At 41.1% G+C, this 18,071-nt stretch overlaps 1 protein-coding gene across 3 annotated transcripts in view; it reads right to left on the reverse strand.

Annotated features, from left to right (window-relative positions):
• Positions 1-8,463: 8,463 nt before the first annotated feature.
• Positions 8,464-18,071, reverse strand: part of ZEB1 (zinc finger E-box binding homeobox 1) — a 202,848-nt gene continuing 193,240 nt past the window's right edge. For all 3 annotated transcript variants that reach the window (XM_027841611.1, XM_027841609.1, XM_027841610.1), the window contains 3 exons: positions 15,837-17,647; positions 12,539-12,719; positions 8,464-10,969 (listed from right to left, as the gene is read on the reverse strand). In XM_027841611.1, coding sequence (XP_027697412.1) covers positions 10,401-10,969; positions 12,539-12,719; positions 15,837-17,647 — 2,561 coding nt within the window. In that variant the 3' untranslated portion in view covers positions 8,464-10,400. The remainder of the gene's footprint in view (positions 10,970-12,538; positions 12,720-15,836; positions 17,648-18,071) is intronic.

The raw sequence follows: 18,071 nt of genomic DNA on the forward strand, positions 1-18,071 counted from the left end.
GGCTTGGAGTAGGAAAGCAGTGAACACACTGCCTGACATCATGAAAAGATAATACTACAGGCAACTCTGTGAGTTCGTCCATAGTGGACAAATGATCTGTCCACTATAGACCTTGATTCTATACCTCTGCTTACTTCTTGGCTTCTGTGGCTCTGCTCCTGTGCTTCTGACCTCCTGATTTGAACTCTGACCAGGCCTAAAGGCTAATGGCTCATTCTCTGGGTTAAAGTTGCTTGCTTGCATTTCCAGGTCTCGCAGCTAAATCTTGTTAATCACATGCCCCCCAAAAGATTCATGAGTACTGCAAAAATATGCCGGCATCCCTGCCCTACTCCTACACAAAGCAAATGGGCCCTGATCATATCTAGAGAGTCGTCATTAGGGTAATTTCTTTTTCAAATGTCAACATGATTTAAATATCCAAGGTCATAATGAAAGTCTGCATCGATTCTCAAAATCCTGACTTACATCTGCCACTCAATTTGAACAATTTCATGCCCTACCCAGATTAGGGAATTTTCAAAAAGCTCCTCATTGGGAACACAGTCTAGGCAGCAGTTAAGAGAGGGAGGAAATCAATTGTCATTGAAGGTCCCATTTAGAGTTCTAAAGGACCTTTGACATCATCAGTCGATAAACATTTATTAAGCACCTGCTGTGTGCTGGGAACTGTGCTAAGCACTGGGGATACAAAAAAAGGCAAAAGGCAGTTTTAGTCTTCAAGGAGCTTGCAATCTAAGGGGTGGGGTGGGTGACAACATACAAACAAATACATACAAAGCAAGATAGATAAAGGATAAATAGGAAATAATGAACAGAGGGAAGGGCTTCCTGCAGAAGGTTGGATTTTAGTTTAAAGGAAGCCAGGGAGGCTGGTAAGTCAGAGCAGAGGGGGGAGAGCATGCCACAAATGGGGGACAGCCAGAGAGAATGCCTGGAGCTGAGAGATGGAGGGTCTTGCTTATGGAATAGCCAGGAGGCCAGTGTCACTGGATCAAACAGTCTGTGCGTGGAGTAAGGTGCAAGAAGAATGGAAAGGTAGGAGGGGGCTAGGTCATGAGGGGCTTTGAATGCTTTTGTATTTAATCCTGCAGGCAATAGGGAGCCTCTGCAGTTTTATTGAGTAGGGGATGATGTGGTTGGACCTGTACTTGAGGAAAATAACTTTAATGGTTGAATGGAGGATGGGTTGGAGTGGGTGAGGAGAGGCTTGAGATAGGTAGACATGAGGTGATGGGGACCAGTGCCAGAAGGGTGGCAGTGTCAGATGTTACATAATCGAGGATATTAATATTCCAGAGATTTTACAAAGATGGCGTAGACAGGCCGTGGTATCAGTTTGGATATGAGGGGTGAGAGATGGTGAGGAGTCCAGGATGACTCCTAGATTGTGAGGCTAAGGACAGGGAGGATGGTGCTGCCCTTGGCTTTCATAGGGAAGGGGTGTGTGTGTGTGTGTGTGTGTGTGTGTGTTGGGGGGAGGTTTTAGGGGGAGAGATAACAAGTCCATGTAGCTCAACCTCCTCGTTTTATAGATGTGGAGGAACTGTGGAGGTGAGGTGACTTGTAAATGGCTACACATTAATAAGTATCAGGGTTCATTCCTTCAGAAAGTGATGTTTAGCTGTCTTTAGTGATACTTCAGTTTGCCTGTTTTTTATATTGCTAAGGCCAACAGACCGGGTTAGACATATGCTTTTGGGATGAAATGAAATGATTCACATTCGCTGTGTCATTTCTGTGCAGACACTGGGAATGAGTTAGATTGAGGCTCCCTGAAAGGACAGACTTCCAGTCATTTGCTAGAACTTTGCCATGGCTCATCAGAGGCTACCCCTCTGAGGCAGTGGTACAGAAATGATGGAGTGAGTTCCTAGGAAGTTGCTGTGGAAATATTTTGTTTACCTGAATAGGTTTTTAATAGATTCTGTCTGCAATGCTGATGATCAACCAAAATGTTAAGCATGATAACAGAAGCTTTCTAACATGGATCCCGGTAATGAACACATCACCGTCTTCATCAAAAGCACAAAATTTTGTGTCATTTGTTTATCTAAATTTTTCATATCCAGTTGTGTGTACAGAGTGCTTGCCCTTCCAATTAAAATTAGTCACTCACTGTATCATCATTTATGTCACTCCTGTGCTCAGAATTGTTCACTGGGTAATCGCTGCCTATTTGAAGAACATCCAGGATCCATTGTAAAATCCTCTGGCTTTGAAAGCCCTTCATAACCTGAGCCTTTCCCTTCCAGTCTTTTCATATCTTATCCCCCTCTAAGTACTCCACCATCCGGGGACATTGGGTTGAGTCTCGGGGCTTGGCCACTAACTGGGAGGGAATAAATAGCAGTCCATGTAGGAGATGAGAGGAACATTTAGGGGAGTACGGAAAAAAAAAACCTAGCGAGTAAAGTATATCTTCAAGCCAAGAGGTTTGAAGGACTCCTGAGGAGGAAGGAATGATATATACTATTGAGAGGTTTGAAAGGGCAACATCTAGTCATCTAACATTTCCTCCAGAAGTAGCCCGACTGATTATACAAAAATGAAAACTCTTATTTTTTTCCCCCTCAGGATTACCATGAATTTATAGCAAATTTAAAGGAGAACATTCTACTGGAGAGAGGTTCCTCAGGGATTTTAGAAATTGTTTCTGGAGAACTATCCCTTTTATGGGGTGGGGTGGACCTCTATTGTTGACATGGCCAACATTTTTGTTTACTGTTGATCATCACGTGGGTTCCAGGCTAGAAGGAACAGAAAGGGACGATTTGGGGTTCCATACTTTTAAAATAAACAGCTGCGTGCACTCAGGTAACAGGAGGCCAGCTCTGTGTCATCTGAGATGCCCAGAAGAAGAATTTTTTAAGGAGTCCACGGACAAATACAGTAGCACCATATTGGCAGGAAAGAGTGAAGGAAAACAGAATGGAATATCATGTGAAAGCAGATCCAAGACTTTGGATTGGTTTACTATCATTTTCCTCCATGCTCTATCTCCTCACTTTCCCCCCTGGGGAAACCTCTCCTTATTTGGCAATACTGAGGTGTCATATTAAATGTACAAACTAGAAATCAAGGAAACATCCAGCCTCACTTCCTTTTTCATTACTTTTTAAAAATTTTCATTAATTTCAGCATCAAGTCTGAGTGATAATTTCAAGAAACATTAGTTGACTAATAGATGAGGCAACCACCAAATTTGCCAAATTAGCAATGTGGGCACTGAGCAATGTCTCTTCAGGGCAGGAAGGAGAACTGGGGGTGCATTAGAACCAGGACTTCATTTTGTGAACAGTCCTAGAAAATGAGTCTTTGTGAATAAATCATAAGAAGTCTATATCTGGCAAAATTGTGATAGAAATGTAAAATGTGCATTCAAATGGCTGGATTGGGATCAGGAAGTCAGGGTTTAATAGCCATTATTCATTCTTTTCTGAAATAAAGTAATGGATGCAGTCAGTCATTTACCAGAAGTCAGAGACTTCTGTTCTTTCTTTTTTTTTTAGGTGAAATAGAAATGTAAAACTTGTGGTAATATTGTTACTAGCTAGTTAATTCCTAAGTTGACTATGATTACCCTAAGAGAAGAAAGCCCCTGTTCACTCTTCAGTTTTTCTTTTTTGATGACTTATCTTGACACTGTCTTATGGGAAAGAGAAAGAGCCTCTATACTGATTTTATCGTCTCTACTTTCTATGTCTTCATTTTCCAATTTTTATAGTAAGAACGTGAGATTTCTACAATCACTTCTGGCTAGCAACTTTCCTCTCTAGTTCCAAAATAAGGAGACCCGGCAAAGAATGGGGGGTACACCAACTAGCCAAAGAATGACATTCCCACATTTGTTTAGTTCCCTTTTTGTTCCATAAATGTATTGTTCAAAGACTGAATTAAGATCTAGCAAACTATTTCATTTTAGTTAAGAGTATTCAAGCACCATAACTTTTCCTCCATGTTTATCATTGTGTCATTCTCCCCTGTGCCCCAATATACTGCCTACTCAGTTTTATCAGATAACTTGGAAATCTCAAGTAAATTTTAAAGTAGTGATTATTTAGTATAATTTTATGTTTCATCACCTTATCATTCACTTTATAAGTAGGTATATTAACAGCTGATACCAATCCTTAAAGCATTCTTGTCCTCTTGTATAACATTTTAAGTCCTTGGCAATCTGGCTCCAATCTACCTTTCCAGGTTTATTATATATCATTCCCTTTCACATGCTGTACATTTTCAGCCAAAATGGCTTGCCTGCTACTTCGAATACATGTCATTCCATTTCCTGTCTCCCCTGCCTAGGATGCACTTACACTTCACTTTTGACTCTTCTAAGAACTCCCTTTGAAGCTTAGTTTAAATACCACTTCTTAAAGAGAGGCCTTTCTTCTCAGTTGCCAATCCTGCCCCTCCCGATTATAGTTTTTTTTTGTAAGTGGAAGCTCCAGGAGGGAATTTTTATCTCCGTATATCCTCTGATTAGATAATATGTGCTTGACCTTTGATCTGTTCTAGTGGGAGGACGAAGCTTATTCCTTTTCATAGCTTTCTAAGCCAATACAGGACTATCTCCAGTGATCCTCAAGTGTCCTTATCCTCCGATGGGGTAAATTTTTTAGGGTGTTTATTAAACTTTTAAGAAACCAGCTTTATGTAAAAATAATTTTTTTTTAACAAAGAATATTAACAACGCTGCTTTGGAACTTAATCTTGTCTCCCAAGAGTTCAAAATACTTTGTTTATTACTGCTTCTGGCTTTGCCATATACCCATAGGCTATTGGAATGGGTATTTTTGTCTTTAGTCAGATGAAATGCAAAATTTATTATAAGACAAAAAATATCACTGGTTTCTGTCCATGTTATCTTGTTTTTAATAGTTCCTTGGTACTTAACAGGGATGAGAAGATCTGTCCTTTCAATCAACCAAGCATTGATTACGTACCTCTTATGCCCTAAGCTCTGTTCTATACAAATACAAAAGGGACGTTTCAGAGGATGTTAGTTGATTCCTCTTTCTTGTTCTGGCATTCAGGCTACCCTAGGTCAGGCTTCATCATCTCCAGGGTGGTCTGTCACCATAGCCTACCAAATGGTCTCTGACCCTCCAGTCTCACCCTTTTCTAATCTCTTCCATGCAGCTGTCTGTCATCATTAAAGCACAGCTCTGACCATGTTGCTCCTTTCCATACAAGCCTCATGCCCTCTAAGCTTCCTGGAGATGACGTTCTGTCTTTGCACAGGCTATCCTTCATACCTGGGGTGCCCTCCTGCCTTATCTCTGTTTCTTGGGACATCTACTTTGAGTGCTGCCACCTCTTAGCTTTCTCCGTTTCTGGTTGTTAGTGCACTACCCCAGTGCTCCCACACCCCGTGTACTTTGTATGTAGTCTACATTTATTTGTGTGCCTGTACATGCTATAATATCCCTCCCAGTAGAATGTAAGCTCTTTACAGGCAGGGACTGCACCAATTTTCTTTTATTTCTATTGTCTTCGAATAATGCTCTACATAGAGTAGATTCTTAATAAATGCTTATTGATTCATCTTCTGGGGATGTGGTATTAGGGAGAGGGAGAATCCATGCATGCATATATTAATATATAAGGACATGAACTAATTTAGTAGGTAATTTCTGGGAGAAGAAGGGAGAACATCAACTACTGTGTGTGTGTGTGTGTGTGTGTGTGTGTGTGTGTGTACATGCGGCATTGTAGGGGCGTGTAGGAAGAAAATGGAAAAAATCTGTAGGAAATGATATCTGAAGTGAGCAAGGAATCCCAAGAAACCTGGGGGACAAGGGAGAGAGCCTCTCAGGCATGAGTAAAATATCACATACAGGGAATAGCCAATGGGTCCTTCTGGTTAGAATATAGAGCAGGTGGTCAACCATGCAGCCCAAACCAGATTACAACATAACTGGGAAATATTTAACAGAGTAAATAAAAATCTAATAAAATGGGATGTAAATATATGGTTTTCTACTCCAACATGCCCCCCCCGGGGATCCTAATGGTTCATTGGCTTCCATTTCTACTCGGGTATAAGAGTATGTGGGGGAGAGTGATACAAAATCAATCTGGGAAGGCTGGAGCTAGGTTGTGAAGGGCAAGTCTGTTTTATCCTGGGGCAGTGAGGAGCGACTGAAGCTTCTTGAACACAGAAGTGAGACGGTCAGATCTGCACTTAAGGAATATTGATTTGGCATCTGTGGAGAGGATGGATTGGAAAGGGGGAGAGTGCATACAAGATCAATTAGAAAGCTACTGCAACCATCAGGGCAAGAGGTGATCAGGGCCTGTATGTAGAAAAAAGAGCAGAGATGTTATGGAGGTAGAATCTCCTGGCTATGGAGAGTGAAGCTAATGATGACTCCAAGGTTATGTTCTAGGGTGCTTAGGCAGATGGTGGTACACTTGGCAACAATGGAGATTAAAAAGAAAAGATGTGGTTTGGGGGGGAAAGATCTTGAGTGGTGTTTTGGATATGTGCTGATGCTTATATGACATGTCCAAGATGTTATATGACACATACAAGGTTGCTGGTGATGCAGACAGGGTGTTCCTTGGGAGGCAGGAGGGCTGGATGGGTTTACTCTGGGGTCACCCGCATAGAGGCAATCACTAAACTGATGGGGGCTGGAGAGCACCAAGAGAAAGAATGCAGAAGAGGACTCAAGACGGCCTTGGGGTAGGACACAGATGTGAGGGGCCACCAGGTCAAAAGCCACAGAAAGATCCAGAAGAACCAAGACTAGGTAAAAGCCACTGGGCTTGGCAAATGAAAGGGATTTAATGACTATGGAGAGAGCAGAGCAGTTTCAGGCAAGTGGTGAGTGGGGTCAGATGCCCAAGGGATTAAGAGAAAGGATGTCCAGAAATGGAGGCAAGAACTGCAAATGGCTTTTTCTGGGAGTTTCGCTATGAAAGGGAGGCTCCCCAGACATGGCCTGGAGTAAATCTCAGCCTAGGCTAATTGTCACATACACTGTTCATTCAATTTTATTAAAGACTTTGGAAATCTCAAACAATTCTAAATGCAGTTTATACCTATCAAATAACTGACCTGATTTTCTAGGTGTTGGGCTAGGTATGACCAGGCACCATAAGGTCTAGCTACTAAGTCTTGAAGAGCAAGGCTTCTAAGAATGAAGCAGTGTTGACCTGAATTTTTCTTTGGCCTTGCCAATCAAAGAATCCCAAAGTTGGAAAGGCTCTCACTGGGGACACAGCTCCCAAAATCTCTAGGGCTTGGAGACCACAAAAACCTGGCCAACATCAACTGTACTCAGTTATTCCACTGAACACCAATTCTTTCAAAAGATAAATAAAAAATACTAGAGAATAGGGACTGTAACAGCAGGACAATAAATATCACATCTTTTTTAGGTCTTTAGCTCTCTGACAGAGACCTCAGGGAGGCTGATCCTGTCCTCTAAATTGCATCTTGGTACCAGTGACCGAACATCAGGCTGGACAAATCACGGGTTTGAACCCAGTATCACAGCTGCTGTGTGTCCGGTTCCCTGGTTCCTCTCAAGCCTTGAAGCCTAAACATGGACCAGTGCTCATTTTTATGACTATCAATCCTTTTTTGGATAGGTTAAAAAATGTTCATATCCACTTAAAAAAATTGTGAAGTGCTCTGACTTTGGCCTATAGCAAATGGGAACTTGAAGGGCAGCAAACATCTTGATTGGTCCTACTGGTATTTTCTACTAACGCCTGTTGGCCTTGGATAGCAGTGGGATGGGGGTCTGAACCCAAAAATCTCCACTGATGCCTACATTTTCATGATTAGAAGTTGATTCCTGTGCGCTAAACACGGCCTTCTTTCTGGAGACCTTTTAAAAAATGGACATGCCATGGGGAGGAGTAATTTAATCAGTTCCTAAAACCACAATATGACTGAGGAAAATTTTCCTTAGTTATAGAGGGATGCAGGAATTGGACAATGATGAGCACAAAGGAGGAAGGATGCTGCAAGATGACCTATGTAGACCTCCAGGCTCTGCCCCACCCCCCTTGGATCTGCAGCTCTTCTTAGTTACATCTCCCTCCATCTGTGTTCCAAACCATTAGATGAAAGGAACTCTATCAAATGGATGTCTAAGCACTTCCCCTCAGAGATTTCTTCTCTTCTCTCCCCTTGCCCTGATGCATGAGGCCCCAACAGCAAAAATCTAAACATCAGAAAAGGGAACAGGATTCTTCACTTTATATTCCATCTGTTGAATTTGTGAATGTGTACTGTGCATGTTCCTCTTCTTAATTTTAGAAGGCGTTAGACCTGCTCCGAAGATGCTCATTTCTCTTTCTGTGAATACTTAACCCGAAAGGTTTGTTTTTCAGCCTCGGCTCCAGGGGAGAGACTCCACAGAAGCAGAGTAATGCTGCAGCAGCCTATCTTGCAGTTTTCCAAAAACCAGTCTTGAGGACAATGAAAAGAATGAGAGTAAGTCAGGCTTGTTGACGCATTTTATTGTGAGATGGGGGAGTCTGGTAAAAAACTAGAAAATGACCATGATGTAACAACATGGCGGAACTTAAAAATGAAGATTCAGATTTGTAACTTACATACATGAATACAGGAACAAATTGGCACAGAACTGTTAGACATTGTTCCCAATGCTGTTTCTAGAAGGTTATTCTAGTTTGGCTTTCTAAGGAAATGAGAGCTTTATGGTCGGGCTAATCCCTTAATGAAACTGCAGAGCATCATGCGATTAGTCACACGGTGAATTTCAAAATTTAAGAGTTTTATATTAAAAACTGGGTAAAGGTAAAATGACTTGATTGTAATTGTAAAACTAATACATTCCCATTTTAATCTTCTGTTCTACAGTCCAAGGCAAGTATAAATGTTAACATAACACTGTTAAATCAAATCTCAATGCAAGAGAACCAATTGCATCTCTACTTTAAATCTTATCAACTTTCCAAATTTTCATACTAAAATATATTATTGTATTAATACAAACTACAGTATTATACACTACACTGTGTAATAAATAAAGAAATATAAAAATAAGACACATAAATATAAAAGTTTTCTAAAACTAAAAAGGTACATATGTCAGTAAGAAGGGTATTAATACTGCGAGGTTCGAAGACATACAGTACAAAAATGTTGCACAGATCTATAAACTAAAAGAAATAAAAATAATACTGATAGGTACAAATCAGCTAACTTTGTTAATAAATGGGGTCCATAATAACTAACATTTGGAAACAGTTATGAGCCAAATAATGATGAAGTGTTTGTGTCTGAAATTAAAACCAATGGATAGAGCAGATTAGAAATTTTCCCTTGTCATTACTGAAGAGAAATTCTGAAAGTCAATTAACCCAAAATGAATACTGAGTAATTAAAGGATGAAATGTTCCAGGGATTTTGTTTCTCTAATGACAGAATTGGTGTTCTGACATTTCATTTCAGAACTTTGATACAGATCAACAAATGCTAGTTATTGTAGGCCACACATTGAACAAGGCCGGCTAGAGCCTTTAAAATACTGATCAATGGCACTTACAGCACACACAGGTCTTGCTTAAGGCCAAAGGAGATACAAAGCTTCATATCATATCCTTCATATTTGTTACTACATACTCAAACACAATTACAAACACTGATTTTTGACGACTTCGCTGTCCTTACCAGTATTAACACTGTTAGTCCCTGCAATCAGAACTCAACGACAATCTTTTAAACTACATTTTAAACCACATAAGTAAGAAACTTCAGTTCTTCTATGGGCTGCTTTCTGAAGGCTAACACCACACTTGAAATGATAAAATGCTCTACTACAGCATCTAAATGTTAGACATGGACCACCTCTGAGACAGACGTGACAGAAGGTAGCCAGCGCGGTTTGGAACTGCATCGTACTTCTGGGTAGGGAATTTTGTAGTGCAGAAGTTCTCACATTTTAAAAAACATAATAAAATACTGAAGCGGATTTAGCAAATGTTTTACCAATAAAAAATTATATAAATCTCTCCCAATTGTACAGCTCAAAAATTAACCAACAAAAGAATGAAAAATTAATACTGATAAAAGAAAATGATGCCAGATGCTTGTCTAATAAATCAGGTTTCCTTCAACCTGTTAAATCTTTGCTTTCAGAGTCACTATATTTTTCTAATCTGCTTCATGTTACAAACTTGTTCCTAACTTTGAAAATTGCGTGAAAAATTACTAGGTTTGAGGTTCAGGCACACCTGGATATTTTTTTTTTTGTGGGTTTTTGTATTTTTTTTTAACTTTTTTTTTTTTTTACACAGTAGTGAAGAGAAATCATGGTATGCAAGCTACCATGTTTCCATGAAAAGCATGTATAGTATAGAACAAACTTCATTACCAGTAAGAATTTATTTTCCTTTTAGGAAAAATACGATCAGGCTTCCTTTGTCTTCTCTTTTGATCCTCGTTCACCATTCTCTGTGACTTCTTGTTCTACACTGTGAGCTCCATCGACGGCCTCTTCGTCCTTCCCAGTACCTTCAGTGTTTGCTCCTTCTCCCTCCTCCTCCTCTTCCTCCTCTTCCTCATCCTCCTCCTCCTCTTGTGGTTTTCCACATTCTTTTTCTTCCTGAAGTTCCTCTATCTCCTTTTCCTCCTCTTCATCTTCCTCTTTTTCACTATCCTCATCTTCTTCCCTTGTTAAGCTCTCTCTCTCATCTGAGTCCATCTGGGAGGGAGACGCCCTGGCACCAGCATGCTCGTGAGTCAGGGCTTCTGATCCCGTCTCTTCCTGTTCTGTGCCATCACGTTCCTCGGCCTCTCTCTTGCAATAGGAGTAGCGATGATTCATGTGTTGTGAATAAGACCCCGAGTGTGAGAAGCGTTTTCCACATTTGTCACATTGATAAGGCTTTTCTCCAGAATGCAGTCGCATGTGTTCGATTAAATGATGCTTGTGTTTAAATGCCTTTTTGCAGATTCCGCACTCATGAGGTCGTTTACCTGCAATGTAAGAGGAGATCTTTGAAGTAAAAGAACAAGTTATTTTCTAATTACGCTTTTGTAACACTTCAGGATGTGGAGGGAAGAATGTTACCTGATGTGGTTGGTTAGAAGGGCAGAAAACTGCCAAGCCTGTACATTCACCAAGATTTTGTTAAAAATAATATGGGATTCAGGTAAAATTCTGCCTGGATTGATGGGAAAGTAAGCAATCTTTTTGATATTTAATGTGCTGGTCTCACTTTTCAGATGAGAACGTCGCAGACTAAAACCTACACAAACGTCTTGATGGCTATTTTGAAAGCCAGTTGCAAAACTGTGTAGAATACAAAAAGAGAAGCAGGATGAGAGGGCAAGGGCAGGGAAGGTTAGAAAAGTATTGTCCAGATAGTTAAGGAAACTGACAAAAACCTGATCATGATACAGATACCATCACTTTAGCTTCCAATAGTGTCAAACAGCTTAATTTTAAAACTTCAGGTACTTCTTTCTTTTTTTTTTTTAAATAAATTTGTCAGGGACCATACGTTTATTTATCTATACTTTGAAATGTCAGATTCCTTTCCTTATAGACAATTTGATTTTGACTAAGTATTTAACCTTTTCCCCAATGGGGGGGAGGTAGTCTGACTTCTCTGATTTTAGAGTGTAAGGAATTACATGATTTAAAGGGGGGTGGGCTGAGGATTTTTCTTCTACCATGAGTTATCGCCTTTAGACTGCAAGAACCAGGTGCATTTTTGAACCTATAGGGGGTATTTGCAGAAAAGAAATGGGGGCATCCCTTTTCTCCAAAGACAGAAAAGGAACATTACCCAACCTTAATTCTACCTAATGTCATTAAGCAGTATGCAAAAAAATACTGCTTCAGATTGATCAGAGGTTCTCCCCCTTTTGGTGGACCATGGCCTCCTTTGGTAGTCTGGTGAAGCCTATGGATTCATGATCAAGTCTGAAGTAATTAAAGGCAATGCTAAATTTTGGCTAGAGGTTAGTGAAAAGAGATGCAATTTTCCCCATCCATACACTTCTGAGGCAGTGGTACCAAACGGTTCCTCACTTCTCTCCTTGCTTTAGATTTACGGTAGGTACAGCACAGAAACAATGTTAGAAATGGGCAACTGTTGAATGCTATTATCGCAAAATAAGGTCCTCTGACAACTTCATACAAAGTCTGCTTGCACTACTGCTGAGGAAGCCTGGGAGACGTAGTGAGGAGAGGATCCCTGCTGGCTCCCTGGGGGCCAGGGTAACTTAGAAGGCATCTAACCCCAGTAAAACCCATGGGAATGGAGCAGGGAGACCAAAGAATCAAGTGCTGTGGCAGCCTATAGGAATGAGAAGACGAATACAAGTCTTCTCAATTATTTCATGAATGGATCCTTCCTTCATAAAGTAATTTATAAAGAACAGATGGTCAGAACAGAGAGTCCACTATAAGATCAGAATGGTAGGGGACCAACAGGAGATGCTGGGCAGGACCTTTTTTTTTTTTTAAATTTAGCATCTTCATAGCACATTGGATCACAGGTCTTTTCAATGTGATATGGATATGAACCACCGACATACCTGTATGTTCATATTTATGTCTTAATAGTGAACTGCTTTTCTGGAATATCTTATCACACAAATCACAGGCGTACATTCCATTTTCTGTCTTGCGCATTTTCTTTTTTGGTGGTGTAGAATCAGAATCATTCTGATCCTCCACATTTGATACTCCTTCTGAGCTAGTGTCTTGCCTTTCATCCTGTGGGGGTAAAATGGATAAATTAAAAACACACATACAGACACAAACATAAACATGTATGTAATAGGAATTTTTATAAAATGAAAAGCAACAGCGGGTAAGTGGATAAATTTAAAAACAAAAACCAGAAACGACAACAGGGGTACAGAAGAAATATTTATAAGAATGAAAGCTTTGGTTTGTATTTTCAATGAACTAGCATAAAAGCTATTAAATCCAAACATTACAAACCAAAAGCCTCCCTCCCCCCCAGTCTTGGCCAACAAAACAGTGCTCTGTTCCCAATCCCATCCCAGGTATTCCCAGGAAGGAGGTTGGGACCAAGTATCATGTGAGATGCAGATCTGATTACTCTTTAGGTTTGAGGGCAATGTTGTCAGGATTGCAGGAATGGAAAAGTGGGAAAACATTTTACAACCTCAAAAAATTTGAAAACCACTGCTCAACCACATTTGCACAAATGACACATTTTCAAGAAGTAAGATCACCTTGTTCATTTTTTGGTATGCCATCTTACTGCTTGGAACACCACATTTATTTGCAAAAGGCCTTTCAGTAATTATCCTGATTTATGATTCATTTTATTATATAATAACCTTGTGACATTTGATTTAAGACTAGAATTGCCAACAACACCATGGGCATGATATTATTTGCTAATGTAACATGCAGAATGGTGCAAGGTGAAGAAGGCCCAACACAGTTTCCCGACTTTCTCCCCCACTGGTTCTTATGCTGAGCTAGGCCAAAGCCAAACTGCGCATCTCAGGATGTTGAGGACTGTGGAGGACATTAAAGAGAGTCTTTGGGATAGTCATCATTATTAAAAGCAGTTAGTGGTGGCCTGACTGCAGGTTCCTTTACTCTCGGTGAACAAAGGGCCCTCCCTTGTCTTTGGGGATGGAAAATTTGCTGGGTGGGCAAGATCACACCTTGATTGCAGACCTCTCATGTACTGGGAAAGACAGAAAGGTGTAGAAAGAGGAGGAATGTTCAGAGTGAGGCCTGAAGCAAAGATTTTTCCATTTGGCTTGGCCTTAAGGATTTTGCTATAAAAATCACAAATGTTTACTATATATAAAAGAAGCAGTGCCATGTGACTGATAGAGATCTGAGTTCAAGTCCTGCACCTGACACATCCTGGCTGTGTGACTGGCCCCAGGCAATGCTCTCAGACTACAAGTTGTGGGGCAGGCATACACCCACACTAGGACAGGGAGTTTCTTCATCAGGAAGGAGTATCTATAGTAACAAATCTACTTCCTATTCTAGCTTTGTAATAATCCCAATAGTTTTTAGAATATTATAATTCTATAATTGGAATTATTATATAATATTAATGGTACATAATTATAATGATTATGTTGTTACATAATAGACTATATTGGCATAGTTTATCATTATAATATCATGTATACAGCTATAATGGGCAGCAAGGTGGGCACAGCGGACAGAGCACTGGGCCTGGAGTCAGGAGGGAAGACTCCTCTTCCTAAGTTCAAATCTGGCCTCAGACACTTACTAGCTGTATGACCCTGGGTCAGTCACTTAACCCTGTTTGCCTCTGTTTCCTCAACTGTAAAATGAGTAATGAGGAAACAGCAAACCACTCCAGTATCTCTGCAAACAAAACCCTAAATGGGGTCACAAAGAGTCAGATATGACTCAACAACAACAACGAGCTACGATATTCCAAGACTATTCACGAGCCCTTTGAGTTACTTTTCAGTTACTTTCATTTTGATCCGGCCAAATAATGCTGAGTGGAGTTGATTAGTTTTAAATTCTGTAGCTGGATGGAATAGTTACAGCCTCAATAACCTTGATGGACCAGTCTCCTCAGCTGTAAAGGTCGGCTTTCAACTGGACGAACTTAGAGATGATTTCCACTTCTAAAATTCTATGCTATCACAAGTCACGGAAAAACAAAACAAAAAGAGGTTTACAACATGCTCTTCGTGTCAGCCTAAGTAGTGGTTTATACAGTATGATTTTCATATCATCTACTCAGGTGATTAGTTATGGTCTGTAGCTCAGGGGGCTGGGCAGACGTGTGACAGCGCACGAATGGAGGTCCGCACGTAAATGCTCTGGAATGGTTTTCTGGTCATAAAACAATTCTTTTCCTGTAATTTATAGATCCTATATGAGATGTATCTACTCTGAAAGGTAGGACAGAATGGCTACTTGAAAGAATGGTGATGTTTCTTCTGAATCAGAAATAGGCTAAAATATGGAGATGTTACAATTTGGGCTCCTACAGAAGGGAATTATGCCTAGTCGCCCTAGGGCAGCTCTCCAAATAGTTAAGGCGCTTTGGAGAGGATGGAAGAGAGGAGACATTCACTGCTTAGCAGTGTGGATATGCTCTCAATTTGTGTGAATGTGCATTTTCCTGACACATATTAACTATAACTGAATACTGCCTAATGACCAAAGCTGGTAAGAATCTTCTAGATCTTTATGTTATCAAGAGTAATTATTGTTTGCTTAAGGCCTTCGGTTCCATAGGTTAGCACATGAAAACACTTGCTGAGCCTTGGTCCCTTGTGTGAAATGCAACACACTTTCATTTATTAATGGTTTTAATTGAGGAGGAAGCTCTTTCCTAATTTTGGGAACAGAAGTATTAAAACAAAAATGTTATTAATTAGTTTTTGACATATTCTTAGTTGCGTTTGATAGAGTTGGGTTTTTAGCTATGAGTGTGTGTATGTGTGTGTGTGTGTGTGCGTGTGTGTGTGTGTGTGTGTGTGTGTCTATTTTACCAGATGATCTATGACCTTATCTCTGTTGCCATGCTCCCTTCCATTGGGGGAACAGCCACACCTATCCACGCCATTTTATCCCTTGTAATTGTTATCCTCCTGTCCTCCCACAGATCACTCCCAGAGGACCTACCTAATACACTGGAGGTATGAATTAACCTTCACGAATTTCCCTTAACTACTAAGTTTTAGGGCTTCTTAACCATTTAAAGTAACGTCCTACAAAGCTGAAATAAAAGAGTATTTTCTTTTTATCTGATACCTTATACCCAAATACCTACTTTCACAGTGTAGGAATAAACTGCAATAGGACACACATGAAAGCACACTCAGCTGTCTGCTCAGTTACCTGATTTCCATTAGGCTGGGTCATCTTTGCAGGCGGTTCTTGGACTGCAGGGCTGACCGTAGTAGAATACGTATATGCCACCTGGGGAATCAGGATGGTCTGCTTATTGGCAGCGAGTGCTCGTAAGCATGGAACACTGTTCTGGTCAGCAATGGCAACGATTGTAGGTAACTGGGCAGTGACGGTGGGGATGGCGATATTTATGGGGTTGGCACTTGGTGGGATCACATTTACAACTGGGTCTGAGTCTGTCACACAACTGTCCTTTGGCGGGTCCTTTTTTGCACATGACAAGTTCAAGGGCTCTTCCTGGACAGAATAAACACTGTTCTGGTAAACACTAGTGATGGTGGATCTCTCCAATAATTCTCCATGTTGCTTTGGTAGTGAAAGATCAAGAGGTTCGACCTGTGGCTCTTCGGGGGCCCCTTCTGCTGTGTACAAGTAACCCTGTGTGTTTCGGGATGAAGAAAGGTTGAGTGGTGATGGGGATGGCGTGCGACTTCTGGAGCCGTTCAGAGATGACCCTGCTGGCAAAACGGGAGACTTCGTCACCTTCCTGGGACTCTTTGAAGTCGTTGTGCTGTCCTGGGGCTCGTCAGTGTTGGCAGGTCCTGATGGATCGTTGTCATCGGCAGGAACGTTCCCTTGGCCTGGGTCAGGGGAGGACGGTTCTGAAGGCTGGACTGAAATCTGTCCAGCTTGCATCTTTTCAAACCACTTCTTCACTACATCCAAGGGCAGGTTTACTGAATCGGCAATTTTGGAGAGCTCTTCTGCACTTGGCTGTGCATTGAGAGCATAGTACGCTTTGAGGAGAGACAGGAGGTTTTTTAGGGGTGGCTGACTGGGAGACAAGCGACCCTCTACAGGGTCTGTCGGGACAGGGGGCTCAGACTTCTCAGCTTCGGGGGTGCTGGGCTGAGCAGACGGAGCAGGCTGCTTTGGGTCATAGTGCTTTAGCTCTGGAAGTGCATTCAGATCTCCTGGGCAGTCCTCACACAGAAGGCAAGTGCTGTCTTCGGCGCCCCCTTCAAAGTGCTTATCCTTCTCAGACTTCACCGTAAGGTCTTCGGGCAACTTTTCACTTTTGCAACTGTTGTTGGGGACTGAGTTTTCTTTTTTCAGGTTCTGGGGAACAACCTGAAGCTGACCAGGCTGCTCAAGGCTGTAGTTGATGATGATTTTGGTTGTTCCATCCTGGTCAACCAAAGGAAGACTAATAGCGGAGATGAGGGAATGGCCACCTGGCTGTATGGCTGGCGAGCTGATTGTTTCCTGATCTTTGGATGCAAGATTGGCGTGATTGTTCTCCAAAACTTGCCGTATAACATTACCGTCGACTGCCACTTTGAGTACATTTTGAATGTCACTCAAGTTAATACTTATGGGAGACACCAAACCTACTGTTGGGAGGACAACAGCTTGCACCACACCCTGAGGAGAACTGGTAGCCTGTAAGGGGCTACCGCCACTGAAAACCCCATTCTGTAAAGGGGCTGAACAGTTGATTCCTGAAGTAACCACGATGGGTTTGAATTCATAATCCACAGGTTCCGTTTTAATTTGGTTTACTGGAAGCTGTTCTTGCAAGGGCTTGTTTTCAATCTTCTGCCGTATCTGAGGCCTCGCGGGACTGCCCGGTGATGCTGACAGAGAAGGGGAGGAGCACTGTGATGGCTTGAGCCCTGTTCTTGAACGGCCGTTCACAGGCATCAAACCGATACATTTTTTACTGCTGATGTGTGAGCTATAGGAACCAGAATGGGAAAAACGTTTCTTGCAGTTTGGGCATTCATATGGCTTCTCTCCTAAACAATGACAACAAAGATGACAGTCACTGTATTATTAAAGAACAGTACACAGAATTCGAATATTTCCAAAACAAATAACCTAGAGCCCTTCAAAAGAGGACACAGTGTATGTTATACTTGTATTTAAAATACATACTTTACACTTACAAAAAAGCTATAGAAATATCAGATACTTAGGCAGTCTTAGTTTGCACTAAATGTTTTTACAGAAAAGGTGTCTTTTCATGTATCTGATTCTACTTTTTAAAACTCAATCAGAGTAATTATAGAGGCCAAAATAATCTCCCCTTAGTGTTCTGGTCCAACTTCAGAGTCTTTCAAGTCCATGGTTTTCATTATTCTAGCTTATCATCTCCATACAATTTACTTATCTCAAGCTAGCCAATTTAGGGGGGAATTAACCCTAGGCTGAGGGCTGGAG

This window comes from Vombatus ursinus, unplaced genomic scaffold (genome assembly GCF_900497805.2).
Source record: "Vombatus ursinus unplaced genomic scaffold, bare-nosed wombat genome assembly UNPS02014861.1, whole genome shotgun sequence".
NCBI classification, from domain to species: domain Eukaryota; kingdom Metazoa; phylum Chordata; class Mammalia; order Diprotodontia; family Vombatidae; genus Vombatus; species Vombatus ursinus.